General features: G+C 45.7%; 2 protein-coding genes across 6 annotated transcripts in view; one reads left to right on the forward strand and one right to left on the reverse strand.

Moving 5' to 3' along the window:
- The first annotated feature begins 363 nt into the window (after positions 1 to 363).
- Positions 364 to 12469, forward strand: SMPD2 (sphingomyelin phosphodiesterase 2). Of its 3 annotated transcripts, none has more exons than XM_079982521.1 (11): positions 364 to 391; positions 3862 to 4026; positions 5242 to 5338; positions 5571 to 5647; positions 6427 to 6520; positions 6649 to 6738; positions 8732 to 8814; positions 9131 to 9263; positions 9945 to 10049; positions 11153 to 11309; positions 11656 to 12469. In XM_079982521.1, exons 2-11 carry the CDS (start codon positions 3977 to 3979, stop codon positions 11997 to 11999), a joined length of 1230 nt encoding a protein of 409 aa, XP_079838647.1. In that variant the 5' UTR covers positions 364 to 391; positions 3862 to 3976; the 3' UTR covers positions 12000 to 12469. The 3 variants fall into 3 exon arrangements, with proteins under 3 accessions (XP_079838647.1, XP_079838648.1, XP_079838649.1); XM_079982522.1 differs by lacking the exon at positions 364 to 391 and adding an exon at positions 496 to 663; XM_079982523.1 differs by lacking the exon at positions 364 to 391 and adding an exon at positions 650 to 779.
- Positions 12470 to 13629: 1160 nt separating this feature from the next.
- MICAL1 (microtubule associated monooxygenase, calponin and LIM domain containing 1) overlaps positions 13630 to 15723 on the reverse strand; it is a 47353-nt gene continuing 45259 nt past the window's right edge. For all 3 annotated transcript variants that reach the window (XM_079982510.1, XM_079982509.1, XM_079982511.1), the window contains exon 24: positions 13630 to 15093. In XM_079982510.1, the coding sequence (XP_079838636.1) occupies positions 14930 to 15093 (164 nt within the window). In that variant the 3' untranslated portion in view covers positions 13630 to 14929. The remainder of the gene's footprint in view (positions 15094 to 15723) is intronic.

Consider the following 15723-nt stretch of genomic DNA (forward strand, 5'->3'; position numbering starts at 1 on the left):
AGTTCTTCAAAAGCACAAGAGTTGCCGACAGAAGAGGTTGCGGCCGCCCCAAAGCATTTCGGTACTTGCAGTCCCGCCTTCTTTTTTTAAAGCCCCCACTTACCGAGCACTTCTCCTTTCCGAGCCGACAGCGCCACCTCCTGGAACTTGTAGTTCTTCAGGGCAGGAGGCAAGCCTTGAAGATGAGGCTGCTGCGCGGAAGGAGGCCTACAAACCCCGGGATGCACTGCGCGCCTTACGGCTAGAGGCGAGGCTGGCCCTCTTCGACTGCGGGAATCCGGCTCTTGCTGCTGCCGGCTAGGCAAGGTCTCCGCGCCAAGAATGAAGTGAAGGGAAGCAAGAAGTGGGAAGTGGGGCTCGGCCGGCCGGCCTAGACAGCGTCTCCCGCCAGGTGCGTAGTGGCTCTCGAAGACTCCCCCAAACGCCCGCTGCGCGCCCCTTTTTCTTCTTTCCAGCCGCGCCTGGTCTTGCTCTGCCATAACCGAAACTCTGCCTGAGCCGGCAACTCTCGCCTCGGAGCGATCGATGATCTAACATAGTGGATCGATAAAGTGCGCTGCTGGAAGACTCCCGCGAGCGCCAAGCGCTGCGCTCCGAGATCGACTTGGGATCGAAGCCCGGAAGACAGGCTTAATTATGGCTCCTTCCCGTGGGACGTTTCAGGTTATATAGGGCTTAAGGGAAAAGATCCTAAAGCGCAAAGTCGCCTTCCCTTTGGGGAAATGCGGCCAAGAGAAGGGAGCGCAATCCGGGGAATTGATCTCAAGCTGCCACATTGTGTTAGTGTGATTTAGGGATTTGTTTTGCTTGGCTTGTTCTCCCCCCCCCCCCCACCTTTTAATCTCTTGCTATTTTGCAGCAGCCTTGCGTTCTTCCTTCCTCCGCCCCCTCCCAAAAGAAACGGGGGGTGTACGCATACTAGTAAATATATGATTTTAAAGCAATCTTCTCTTGGCCTTTGACAGCTAATGCGACTTTATTCATTTGCATTAGCCGCCATCGGAACAGAGGTTGGGGACCTGTGGCCTTCCCGGTGCCGTTGCACGACAGCTCCCGTAATCTCTGATTATGCTGTATCCAACAGCACGCATTGACCATCTCTGGATTTTGCCTGTCTTTACAGATATGTGCATACACTCTAGTCTCTCATATTGTCCCCGATTCGTCTAAAGTTAGTCATAACTACACCTTGTTAGTACAGGGCCATCATGCCTAGTAGTCGTCAGTGGCCTTCTGGTTCATTAATTTTCCTAGGCTCCTTTTGGAAGCCATTCAAGTTAGTGGCTGATACTGCATTCTCTAGTTTAACTATGGACTGTGTGTAGTTCTTCATTTTGTTTCACTATTCAGCCCCATTGGATGTGTCTGGGTTATACTACTATTAAAAGAGGAATAAAATATTATTTCTCCAGACTCTTGAGTAATGTTATAATTTTGCTGTGTCCCTCCCCTTCTACTCAAAAGCTCTAAATGTTATAACCTTCCTTCATATGGAAGTTGCTCCATTCCCTTGTCATTTTGATTGTCCTTTTTTGAACCCTTTCCAGCTCTGCAGTATTTTTACGATGCAGCAACCACAACTTGAATGTATAGCCTAAGATAAATTAATACTCTGCTCCCTAAATTCCAAGAATGTAAAAAGCTGCTGAACGGATGCCAGATCGTTTATTATTTTGAATCAGAAAAAGCTTATTAGCAACTAATTTATGGGCCTGTAGATATTGATGCTAGTGTGGACATTTCAGCACTCCTTCATTCCCCCTCTGTTTGTTCCAGTTTTTTTGTTTGAATTGGTGTTCCTTCCCTTGTTGCCAGCTTCTTATAAGGAAGTTGTTTGTAGGGGAGTACATGAATACCCCGGGAGGTAGGCACATGACAGTATTACTTGTGTGTAAATCATTGCATGCATGAAGAAGCTGTGGTCTATTGTCGTTTCACAGCACAGCTAGCAAATAGTAGTTGTAGGACAGTTTCATGCTTCAGACTGAACACAGAAATCAATGAACATTTGCAGTGATATGCAGTGCTAATCCTGACACCTGCATTATGCAGTTTGCCATTGCTGTGTATTAACTAAAGCATCCTTGCTATAGACTGAAGAAATAAAGGCAGTAAATTTTCGCCGAGAAGCACAAGGGAAGTGCTATGCTCCCAAAGCTCTTGGGGATAAGGCAGGCTCAATATGAACACAATGAATATATTTTCTGGGAGCTGGATGTTTACACACATAAATTGAACGGTAGATTGGCATATGTATTTTACAATCTGCTCCATCCTTACTTACATGTCTTCAACATGTGGTTGTCATTTCTTGCTGCTTGTATATGGTTGAAAATATTTGGGTCAAAATATTTACCACAGCCATTTTATTTCATCTTGGCAGTGAACACAAGGAAAGCTACTTTCTCTTTCTTGCTAATTCCACCTGGTGAACAAGTGTAAGAAAATGCATTCAAAGAAGATGGGAGGGAATGGTTTGAGGGCAGGGTGGAAGCAGTTTGAAGAGCAGACCCCCTGCTGCTTTGCCATGCACTCTCTCCTGGGTTCTTGGGCAAGCCATACTGAGTCTGATTCAGTTCAATAAGACACAAATCCCTAGCCTCAAGGGCAGTAAAAACCAGTGCTTATTTTCAGGGGGTACTCCAGGGTACACAATACCAGCACCTCTCTCTCTGTGGGTTAAAAAAGTGTGGCACTTACTGTAAGAGCTTCACGGTGAGTACTGGCAACTATTTTTCTAGGGGGGAAAGCACTGGTGAAAACCATAAATGATGGTGAGGAATTGTGATATTGAGGGATATAAGTAAATACTGTAGGTTTGGTCATGGGTGTCCCAGCACTCCAGCATGGTTGAAAACAGATCCTTGAAGGAAATTCAAGAACTGAGACTTGGATTGGGTGTCATTGACCTGTGAGCACAGCTTCTTGTCCTTGGAACTTTGCACGGAGGGATTGCCAGTAGGAAAGAACTTTAGAATCTACCAAGTAAACACATGATATTTTTAAAAAGTGGGTAGGCCTGTGGAATCACTCATAATGCTTTTTTATATTTTTTTAAGGACTAGCCCTGTGATGTGTTGGTCATCAGTGTGGCATGCAGTGGTACCTGCATAGGTTCTGAAGTCACACACACACACCTCCCTTGGTGAGGGTGATTACCTATTTCTCCCTCGAAAAGTACACAGAGCTAAAGGAGGAAGTTGGAAGAGTGCCAGTCTTTCCCACTTCTTTCAGCTCTATATGCTTTTCAAGATTCAGACTAATTCTGCTGGTTCCAGCTTTCACCCAGATTCCTTGGAAAAGCTAAGTTTGTATGTGTGTGCTTTCTCTCTCTCTGTCTGGGGTGACGTTGGGATGAGAGAGAAGTGCCCAGAGAGGGAATAATGGGGCGCCAGCACCCTCAAAGATCTACGTTTGCCTGTGGACCTTAAAAGCTTGATGGGCCCTAAATGATTACAAGAGTATTGTCTTTACCATGAGGGTTTATTGCCTGGAAAGGTGTGCATTTGCGGCGTTTTGGTGGCAGTGACAGCACTGAAGCAAAAGACTCCTGCTATCAGGATTGTAACAGGCAAAAGATGGGCCTTGCTTGACCTGAGAGTGTCCCTTTAATGCTTTATAACTCTGCTAATCTTTAGGTCTTATCTTATCTTTGCACCTCTCCCTCCTATCAAGGACTTTCAGATGCTGTTGCCCAGAGGGCTTTAGCAGAGAGAGGGGCATTATAGGCCTTGGCCACAAAAGCATGTGCTGCTTGTTGAATCAGTGCCACCAAGGCTTCATCCTTCCTTGTTTTCCAGCTGCCAGTGCATACCGTCTTAGCTTGCAATATTACAGTCACACTTCCTGTTCTTCTGGCAGAGGAGCAAAGCCAAAGTCTGACACCTTGCTTGCCGGAGAGCTGGAGGCAGAACCTGTCAGCATTGTGAGTGCAACCATCTGAAACCCACCTCTGTGTTGTCTTGTCCCCACTGTGATGGATAAGGACCCTCAATTGCAGTTGCGTGTCTTTGACCTCAATTGCTGGTGAGTTTTTCCATTGCTTTATTTCTTTGTGTTTGTTTAAGGCAGGTGAGGGTTGGCTCTGATCTGCATGACTATTGGTGAAGGTTCAGTCATGTTTTCTGATCAAGAAGTTGCTGAGTCTTCTGGGTTATGGCAAATGCATTCTTCACCTGTTTGTTTCCATGTTTGCAGAGAGGAAATGATGAAGCTCCCGTGTCTGGGGCTGTTTTTATGTAAATAAAACAGGGTATTGTAAATCTCTCTGTTCCTGCCCTTTTCCAACCCAATGATTAAGTGATTTGGCTGAACATGCATCTATGCTTAAATGGAGAGAGAGGGGAATCTTTTTCATGCTGAGGACAAACTTTGGGGGTGGGGCAGAGACTCAAGTGGGCAGGCCAGAGAAAAAAACAGATGGAACAATGCATGTGACCCTTAATTTTGTACAGTGTCCTACATTCTAGCCACACAAAAGTCAAAGGTTTTACACCGGCATGCGCGTGCTCGTTCTCTCTCTCTCTCTCTCTCTCTCTCTCTCTCTCTCTCTCTCTCTCTTCTTCATTCAGGTAAAAAAGAGACATTATCACTGTTCAGTGACACATTTCAGCCAGGCATATGTCCTATAATTAGATGGTAAAATTATCAGGTGATGGAGTCTATCGTGCCAGGTTTCAGGATGGGGGAGGGAGGCCATCTGTTTTATTTCTCTCCCATGTAAAACAAGTAAAACAAACAAAGCAGCTGCTAGCAAGTCATGGAGAAAAACTCCTTTCAGCTAATTCTTTTTTGCACTGGTGAATGTATAGTCCCTTGTATTACCCCAGGAATCTTCCACCCCATTATGACCTCATTTGGGGGCATGCAACAGCCAGGCCTGACTCTGTCTGTGTCTGACCAGTTTTTCTTATAGTGCTGCTTGTACATAAATGCATTCAATGTTTCTTTGCATTTAATGTGCAGATCTTTTCCTTAATGTGCAACAACAGCTGCTGTGGGAGGGCTGCTTGCCTCAGTCATGAGAGGGGATTTAACTGTTTCCTTCCCTACTGTAGTCCTGATTAAAATTGCTCCTCCAGGTGTGCTTTTTGCATTGGGAGGGGTGCTTCCTTTGGATCTCAGTGTGATACTGCCTTCTTTACCAGGTGTAAGTAATGAAGGGCTAAGATTGAAATGAGCAGTGAGCCTAGTTGGAACCTAATCTTTCACTCAGTTTCCTTCCCTTTCTCTCCCTTCCAGGGCCATTCGCTACCTGAGCAAAGTACGGCAGCAGCGCATTGAATTGATTGGCAATGTCCTCAACCAGGAGGGATATGACTTGGCGCTCTTGCAGGAGGTGAGTACTTAAATCTGTTATAGTGCATCTAGTATTGGCATAGGTTGTGGGCAGAGCATGGCAAGATCTTGAAGTGCTGTATAAGCATGATTAATCGGGGAGGAGGGATACTAGGGGAGGGGAGGGGTTACCCCCCCCCCCATGCCTAGCTTCAACTTAGCCCACTGATTCAATTCCCACTTCTGTTCTTTGGTTTGCAGTCACTGTGACTACAACCTCTCTGCTTTTCCAGGTGTGGAGCGAGAGAGATTATTGGGAGCTGAAAAAGAAGCTGTGTGCCTGCTACCCTTCTTCCCACTATTTTAAAAGGTAAAAAGGAGCTTGAATAGTCCATGCCAATGGCTGAGCTCAATTAGTATAGGCTTGACTTCATAGATGTGCAATTTATATGATTTTTAGAGAGGACCCTCTCAGACACTGGTAGGAAATCATTTCCACTCTTTAGTTTCTTGAGAGCTCAGACAGGTTAGCATAAAAGGCCTTGGAATAAGTTGGGTCTTTAGCTGATCAAAATAATATTTTCTTGGAAACAGGTGCCTTGTTGCTTGTGCAGCAGCCTCACCCCTTGTGACAGATAATTGTTCTTTAATTGCCCTTGTTCCCTTAGCAGTCCATGCCTTCCAGATGTGGCATGCTGACTGAATAGCCCACAGGTCTATTTTTAAGGCTGTGTTTGTGAAACAGAGCCCATGGTTGCGCACTGGATCACTACATGGGCAGCATGGTGCAGGATGCATGGGTTGGATGGGTTGTGACATTAATTAATCTGAGTTTTACAGACTCACCTTGTACAGGCCACTTGATTAAACTCTTCTTAAATGTACATTTTGGTGGGAACCTGTGACTTGACTTGCGTGCTGTTACAGAAGCTAATAATGGTGAGGCAGCATCCCTTTTCAGTCTTGACTCTGTCACGGTGTCAGAAGACTTCGCTTTGTCCCTAGAACCAGGAATAATTCCAAGGAGTCCCAAATGCCAGCCCTTTTCTGTAAACTCTGGCTATTGATTTCAAATGGAGGATGGGAACAGCAAGGATTGGCAATGTCCCCCCCCCCACCTGACGCCTGTGGTGCCTGTGTCTTTCACAGTGGAGTGATTGGCAGTGGGCTCTGCATCTTCTCCAGATATCAAATCCTGGACACCTTCCTGTACCAATACTCTGTGAATGGCTACCCCTACATGGTGAGTGGGCGATGCCGTGCTTGGAGGTGGGGAACGGGCCAAAGAGCACCCTTCTTCTAAGGCTCTTTTCACTGTGACCAGCGTTGTCCACATCTCTTCTACAGTCTTCCACTTTCTTCTCTTTACAGTTCCAGCACGGAGACTGGTTTGGTGGCAAATCGGTGGGGCTTGTGGTCCTGAAGATACAGGAGATTGTTTTCAACATCTATGTGACTCATGTGAGCAGTTTTATTTATTTTGTTGTATTCTTTTTATTTGTGTGTTACAAACTTATTCAACTCCTGGAGCAAGATTACAGAAATCATCTGTGTGTGTGTGTGTGTGTGTGTGTGTGTGTGTCTGTCTGTCTGTCTAAATGTGAGTAGGATTTACATGAGGAACACAGGATAGCACTTCAGATTTGCTTAGATTGCTGAATAAATCCTTTGATTACAGTCATACCTTGGTTTTCGAACAGCTTAGTTCTCGAAAGTTTTGGCTCCCAAACACCACAAAACCGGAAGTGACTGTTCTGGTTTGTGAACTATTTTTGGAAGCCGAACATCTGGAGCTTCCTGCAGCCAATCATAAGGCGCGCTTTGGTTGTCGAATGTTTTGGAAGTCAAATGGACTTCCGGAATGGATTCCATTTGACTTCCAAGGTGGGACTGTACTGGCTTGGACTTCACAAGTGATACTCATTGTTTTTACAGCCTATTTGCCAGCAGGGGGTGTCCATGAACAGCCAAGGCTTTTTATTTTCTTGGGTGGCACCTTCTTAAAAATGAAAATGACACACCACCTTTTAAAGAAGGATTTTTGTGTGTTCTCTCAAATGTATGCATCATTAGAAAGCTGCTGTTCATTCTTATCCCAAGGTACAATAAATGCAAGCCACATTGCATAGATGAATAGAAGCTGCCTGTTAAAGGATTAAGTAGTTAAAGGATTATGTATCAATTCTGTCATTTGTATTGATGTAAACCTCTAGAACGTATTTTGTATAGCTAAGCATTTAGCTTTATCCTCAGCATATTGTATTTTATTTTATTGCTATGCTTAGTAGGTAATGCAAATAAAATTTCTGTGTAATGCCAGGCAAGCAGTGAGTGCAGTCCCAAAGATCAATAAACTAACTTCTGCTTGTGGGACTATGTCTAAATTATCTTAGCATTGAGGAGGAATAGAAAGCCGGCACAATGAAACGGGTGAGAGAAACTCCCACAGGAGGCAGCCTTAATGAGCAGTATGATTTCACAAGCTTGGTACTAATGCAGGAGCATCAGTGTTGCCTAGTCTGCTGAAGCCCGAAAGCTACATGTGGAAATATTTTTGAGGTCTACTTACACTTGGCCATGCTGGGAGTTGTAGTGTAATGACATCTCGAGATCATTCCTTTAGTGAAGCCTGGGTTACACAATCGGAGGATATTATTCTGGGGCACCTTTTGGGAGATAACAAACCCTGCCTACAGAAACAAGGGACTTGTTCATCCATTCACACAACCAGCATTTCGGACGCAACTGTGGTTGGTATTAATGCGAATAAGTTTTGGAATCACAAGCTCCCGTCGTCTTCTCTGGCATAGTCACAAAGAGGAGATAGAAGCTTTCACTTCTATTTTCAGCTAACTGTGGCTCCTTGTTATTCAGTTACTTGGGCAAACACTGATAGCAAGGATGGAGAACCTGTATCCCTCCCGTTGCTGGTGAACTCCACTAGCCCTAGCCAGAATAGACAATAAGTCAGGGGCAGTGAGAGCTATAGCCTACCAACATTTGGTGGGGGTCACAGGCTCCCCATCCCTGGTCCAAGGTCAAGTCAACTTCAATCTGTAGTCTAGTTTCTCTATTACATTGTTAAGATTAACCACAGTTCCAACGTTTGGGCTTAGCAATAATGCATGGTTAGTTGAAAGTGGAAGCAGGAGCTTGTGATCTTGCTGGAGCAGAAGAAGAGTGCACACAAAAGCCCAAGATTTATACCAGTAATGCGAAACAGTAGTTTAGCATTGTATCTGTACCAGATGGTACTCTTTGCTTTGTGTGTCTCTGAAACTGTGAAATCCCACTGTCTGTTATAGAATCCTTATCTTGTTGCTTTTGATCTCTGCCGCAGGCTCCCCGATCAGCTTAAAGTGGGGCAGCAAGGCGAGTACATTTGCTTTGCGATTTCACATATATTACTATGCAAGTGTGAATTTCATGTGTGTCTTGTTCTCTTCCTCCCAAGCTCCATGCAGAGTACTGCCGGGAGAAGGATGCTTACCTGCCCCACCGAGTAGTTCAGGCCTGGGAACTTGCCCAGTTTATACAGTAAGTCATGGGGAGACTCCAAAAATCTTTATAATGAGGTTTGTGTGTGCACGCTTTGTCCCTCTCTCTGTTAGCTGGTTTCCCTCCTTGGCAGTAATTCAGAGCTCTGGCTTAGAACATACTCAGTCCATCTAATGCTATCGCTCCGGCGACAGAATGAATGGGTGGATAGGGGGAGAGGATGCAGCCATGGTTTTGGGTGTGTAGTAGAATTCAAGTCTAACATGGCTTAGATCTCATGACAAAAAAAAACATCCTTGTATCATTGAGGGCTGCTTGTTTCCTCTCAGTCTGTGGCATCTTCTCATCTTCCCAGACATACTTCAAAAGGAGCCGATGTGGTGCTGCTTGGTGGGGATCTGAACATGCACCCAGAAGATGTGGGCATCAGGCTGTTGCGAGGTTGGGCAGGGCTTCGGGACTCCTTCATTGCCGCAGAGAAGGTTGAGGTGAGTCTCCATGTACCGCCCTATGAAATGGTCCAGAAAGGAGAGGTGCTTCTCCCTCCTTTGGTCACTCAGTAAAAGGAAAAGAAAGTTGCCCTTGGGGCCTGGAAACTAGAACCTTACCTTTATTTGAGTAAGAATGTCAAGAGATAGGTTATACCAACCAGATTAAAGGTGCCTCTTCCATCCACATGGCTCTCGCTCTCTCTTTTGCCTTCCTGAAAGCTCCGAGCTCTGCAGGCTGCACTGTCAGCCAGACTCAGTTGGCAGCTTCTTCCACAACACAGCTTGCTGCAGATGCTCTAGTATCTTTTATTAGAAGGGTGGGTAACTTCAGGCCCAGTGATCAAAAGTGACCCTCCAGGCCTCCCTATCTGGCTCCAGGCCACACCCCTCACTGCCTGTGCTGCCATACTTAAGAGTGTGGCTGGAATGTGTCCTTCAACTCTGATAATGCACGTTGCTTGTCTGGATAGTGATTGTGTGAGAGTGTGTGTAGAAATAAGCCTACAGTACGCAAATGTGCATTAGGTATTCCATCTGCTTTTGTCCCTGGCCCCGCCCACTACTGGCATATGGCCCTTGAAATGCTGCCCAGGAGGGATTGCAGCTCTCAGGCTGAGAAAGTTCCCCCACCTCTGGTTTTTTTAGAACTGGGAATTCAGACTCTGGTCTTGCTCCTAGGGTGGTGAGGATGGCTCTACACTCTTGCCCACCAACTGCTTCACAAGCAAGAAAGAACTGCGGTGCTATCCCCAGGGGATTCGTATTGACTACATTCTGTATAAGGTATGTGCAAGTTCAACACGTAGAAAGCAGACTGCGACAGTACAGAGTTCAGAAAGCAGTTAAGCAATAAAGGCTGTCAAATATGGTTTGGCACTAGCCCCATGACAGGTCTGTCTCCTGTCAGTATCTTCAGTCTGGAATGTCTTCTTTGTCCAATAGTCTCCAAAACCATGTGCTCACAGACTGGTATGGCCTCGGGCAACCTCTTGGCACCGGGTTGAACTCACTTGCTTGATTTCCTGCTGTTGTTGTCTTTGGGCATGTTCTGTGTAACAGCTGGGACTGGCTTTTCAAGACATGAGGATAACACTTAAAGCTTTAGAGCCAAAATGAGCAAAGCACTAAGCACACTTCTGCAAGAACTTGCTGCATTTGGGGAGTTAGATTAGCTTGCACTGCTTGATCACTTCCTGAACTCTGTAAACATGTGGGTACTACTTGAACCACAGCTGTTGCTCCTTCCTATTCTAACACTGGGGCGTGGAAAGTTGCCCAAGATGCCCAGCCTTTCCTGTAAGAGGGGAACTACAGTTGTAACTAATTCCTCGGTTTGAGGTGGACGTTTGTGAGAACCGTGGCCCTATGCTGATTTTGGGGAGAATTCAGAAGAGGGTAGCAAATATGCTTAAAGGTCACATCATTGAGAAAAGGTGAAAAGAACTGAGCACATCTATTACCCATGAGAAAATCAGATTGACGTTGAGCCTGAAAATAATCTTCAGTCTGTATTAAAATCTTACCCCAAAGCTGATGGCAAGAATGCGCCTGTTGCCAAACACTGTAGATGTAGGGCAATGGATTTTAAATGGCAAAAGTTTAGATTTAAGATGAATTTGCTGAAGTTGCTCAAGGACATTGCTGAATAGCTTTCCTTGGAGTTGCATGGCCAAATAAGCACATGATAGAACAGACATAGGAATTCTTTAGCTAATCCTTGAGGACACTTCCAAATTACTTTTGCCATTCAAAGAGGACTCTAATAAGATAGTTCCCCACCCTCTTCACCTGTAGTCTACAGCCTAGAATTTCTGGGAGCCTTACTTATTTAAGACACACGTGCATAATAAGCACCTTGCTCTCCTGCTTAACTTCCCTTCTTGTAGGGTTTGTCTCACTATGAAGTAAAATGCAACCGCCATGAGACAACTACTGGAACAGCTCCCAACAAGGACATACCTTATTCTGACCATGAAGCTGTCATAGCCACACTATCTGTGAACAAGAGAGGGTTAGGCAAAAGCCTAAACCACCCTAAAGTTGGTGAGTACCCCAGTTTCATTGCTTTGGCACAGGAGGGAGCAAGTACTCATGCCTTTGGGAAGAGGGGAGGGATGGCAAAGCCTGCCTGCTCCATCCCCAGTGGTGCTCCTTCAAGGCCTGCTCTCGCCCATTAACCTCCCTGAGAGAAGAGTGTGGCCGTTGCGCTAGGGCCCTGGCTTCTCTGCAGGCATGCACTACCATAGTCAAGAAGCCAGTATCTCTGCATAAAGCAGCAGTCTTGGCCTGCCTCTCCAGACCAGCGAGTGGGCTTGGACACAAATGTGTTAGGGCTTTTACTGCCTCAACATGCACTGTGGTTGAGTCCTGTTGCCGTCTGTCTTCCTAGAACCGGTGCTGGTGGACGTCTTGAACGAAGCCCGTATGGAGGTGCGGGTAGGGCTGCACGCGGCCGAGCGGCAGCAGTACTCCTGTGGCCGCATGGCCGTCCTGGCCGTGCTGCTGCTGCTCATGCAGGCGACCATGGGCCTGAGCTCCATGTTTGGCGATGCCCTCCTGCAGCCCTTCCCCAAGTTCTCCTTCTCGCTGCTCAGCCTGCTGGGGGTGTTGGTGTTGCTCATCTCGGCTGTGCTCTACCTCTTCCACACCATCGAGGTCAAGGTGCTCCAGGGGACAGAGGAGCAGATGCGGGTGGGGCTGCAGACACTCCAGGACAAGCTGAGCTCTCGGTGAGGCCTGTCGCTTGCCGGAACTCCAACAGGGACCAAGAGACTGTGCTGAAAGCTTTTCCGGGAGCCGTAAGTTCCTCTGTGCCGCCAGGTTCTAAGGGTTAGTCGTTTTTTAAGCACGTGGCAGCGATTGCCGTAGAAGTTTTTTATTATTATTTTTAGCTTAATTCTAGGGCAATAAAACTCTCTACGAATAGTTCTGACCTTCTGCTGAAGGGATTCTAGCACAAGTACGATTTGTGCAGAAGGGAATTTTGAAACGAAAGCAGTTCAACTGCATGCGGTTCAGCTTGTGGCTGTTTAGAAACCAGCATTTATCAAACCAAACCACGCTGTTCCGACCGAGTCGGGTGGCTGAATTAGTACTGTAAAAGCCTGGTGTTAAGCAGACGAGTTAAAATGTGTATAGCATTTCTAGTTTATACAAAGTTCCTTTTTGAATTGAAAACAGAATAAATCAGTCTTCAAATACAACAGAGCAGAAAGTAGCATTTACTGGTGAAATTCTTTTTCTTGAAACCCTTTTTATTAATTGCTTGCTTAGCACTTGAATGTACCGAAATCCTTTCACTGACATCATACTTCCTGCAGCTCTTGTGAAGTAGATCGCTGTTGTTTGCATTTCTTTGGAGGTGGGGGGGGGGGGGAAGTGATGCTAAAGGGCTTCCCACAGTCCAGCCAGCAAGCTTAAGGCTGGTGTGGCTGCTTCCTAATAAGTCAAACCATTGAACCATACAGGCCTCCAGGGTATCAGGCAGGGGGCATTTTCCCAGCTGTCTTGCCTAAGATCCTGGGAATCTGCAGATGCCAGTCTCAGCCTGCAACCTGCATGCAAAAGACATGCCACTAGCACTTCTGGCTCTCAGCTAAGGAGCTAGCCTTCAGCACAGTTCTTAGTAGCGTATTATGTAATTGTGAGTCTTTTTAAAAATCTCTTAAATACTCTTCTTCTGTTGGAAAAGCCCTCCTTTGACACCAGCGGCAACCTGTAGAGCTGGGATTAGCAGTCTTCAGGCTGAATTTCACCCTTTTAGCAGCTTAAAACATCTTGGGAGAGATGGAGACCTATATGCAAATGAGACCAGGAATCCTACCTTGGTATGTAGATATATTTTTCTTACCATGGATGACCCCCATCGTACCACCCCATGCCCCTCTTCATTGTGCCAAGCTGACAAAAAGTACTTCTCACCTAGCAGGCAGAAAATGGTTTGGTGTGTTACTGAAGACGTAGTTGTCAACCACGGTTACATTGAGAACATTGTGAGAGGCTGCATGCAAATAGCCTAGATAGCAGACAGGTCTGTGAAAGCATGTAGGTAATCATGTCCAGCCTAGAACAGTATCTTTTTGATGCATGTGAGTGTTTGTTTATAAGCTTATCCGGTAGCCTCCTCTTCCTCAAAGGGTTCAGAGCAGCTTTCATCGAGGTTTCTCCCATCTGGGCACATTACCTGCGTATCTTTCATTATGTGCCCTTCCTTGCCATTCTCATTTAGTGAGAGAAAGGCAGGCATCACAGTTGTCTTCTCAAAAAGTTAAGTAGAGCCCAAGAAAACTTCAGAAGATACCTGTGGGATATATTTTTTTTCCTTGTATTAAATTAGCTTGGATGAGAAAAGGCAGGATAACACTTCCAGCTCACTCCATGCATCTTTATTGAAAGAGGAGCACACAGCCCATAAAAAGAGCTGTGGCTTAACAGCAGTTCAGGCATGGCAACCTTCTGATTCTAACAGGTAGCCATCTCCTCAGCCGCAGAGGTCTGACCCTTGTTCTGTAAAGGGGCTTGCTGCAGGAGCAGTTTATGGTGATGAAAAAGTGCCCCTAATTCTTCTCTAGTGGCTGTTCTTTTATTGCTTTGGGATACTATATTCAGACCACACCTGTGTGGTTTTATAGCTGGCAATCCATTACACATGTAAGTAGAGTATGAGTGGCAAAGATACCTGTCCAGATACTGTGTGACAGGATCACACTTCACCAGTGGCCATGCTGTTTTTTATTATAATTCCTGGCAGGCTGCATGCAGCCTTGCTCATTCAACTGACAGGTCTGTGCCCCCTCCCTAGTAATACCCTGTAAACTGTTTATATTAGAAAGGCCTTGCTGGTGTTGTTGGGACTCCCAACTCCCTTCAGATCCAGCCAATGATCAGGGATTATAGGAGTTGTAGTCCCAACAACACTGGGTGGGGGGCACAGGTTCCCTACACCTGGTTTATATATTAAATTATATAGCATTTATGTCCCTCCAAATATCTCATGCTAGTTTGGGAGTGGGAGGTGCAAGTAATATTGCTTTGCTGGAGCATGGGTGAAGGCAGAAATGCTCACTTGCACAGCAGCAGCAGCCCCCTGCTACCCAAGTGGCAAACATTGCAGCTGCCTGAAGTGGCATGAAAGAGGAGCTGTCCTGGTAAATGAGGCCTTTTTCATAGGGGAGAATGCAGGCAGCTATAGATAGTTACATGTGCAATATTGTCTCCCTGTAGCCAGTGTAAAGAAGAATTTGGAGGACAACCTTAAGACACACTATAATGAAATCACTTATTGGCAAAAAGAATAAAATAAAAAAAATAAAATAAAAAAATGGCCATATTTCCAGTCTTACTACTTAAAAACACTCGCATCAAGGTCAGGCTTGTTCTCCTTACACCTAATAGCAGCTACCAAACACTAATCTGCAGGGCAGCGGGGAGGGCAAGGGACTCAATCCCAGGCAGCTGGCCTAGGCTGCTAATGAACGAACTCACTGAAGTGCCTGATGCTTACAGCACAGAGCTGCAGCCAGCACCTTGGCCTTCATTATTACTGGGGTGCCTCAGACAAATATTTGCTGAAGATCACAGTCCTCTGCAGATACGCGTTAAAACGGAACTTGTGTTAAAATGTAGCTTCTGCACAAAGACAAAAGCTTCAATATAGCCAACTCTCAAATCTTCCCAAGGTCCCCAAATGCTGGTGCGTGCTCGTAAAGCTCACTTAGACGCTTCTTCTCCTGCATCTCAATTAGAGCACTGCGCTGGTTCACAACCTCCAGCAGCTGGGACAGGATCTCCTTCTCTTTCAGCTGGTCTTCTAGGGTTTTTGAAGTCTCTTTAAAAAACACACACAAAAATGCGGCTCCAAGTCAGTCACTATTATGGCATAGAAAATAGGGAGCCTGCGGTCATCAAGATATTACACGACTGCATCTCAAATTATCCCTGCCCACTGGCCAGGAATTGTAGTCCCAACAATCTGGAGAGTCACAGGCTCCCCACCCCTGCTGTGAATGAAATCTCTGTTTAGCGTCTGTATATGTAATTCTTCTCAGCAGTTAAGTGAAATCAGGCAGACAGCGTGTCTCCATTATGACATTCCCAGAATTGCATTCTGTTTAGGACAAATTAATCCACATACCCCGTCTTCTCCATCACCAGTGTGTATTTAGAAACATTCTATACGCACAATGAAAATATCTAACCCTAACAACAGATCATGAGAACAAAGGAGCTGGTTCAAAGTTTGAATAATTGAGCCATGCTAAATTAGCAGGGGGTGGGCAGGAATCACATGCACTGCTTTCTGCAATGGTACGCAGGTTTTCTGATAGAAGCAGGTACATATAAGATGCCAGAGTTCATTTACTTTGATAACTAACGGGCTCTAACTAGACTACAGCAGGCATAACTGAGTGCATAAAACAATTCTGCTTGATGCAAGAGCCTTGAGTTCCTTTGCCAA

This window comes from Podarcis cretensis (assembly GCF_951804945.1).
Source record: "Podarcis cretensis genome assembly, chromosome: 6".
Lineage (NCBI taxonomy): Eukaryota > Metazoa > Chordata > Lepidosauria > Squamata > Lacertidae > Podarcis > Podarcis cretensis.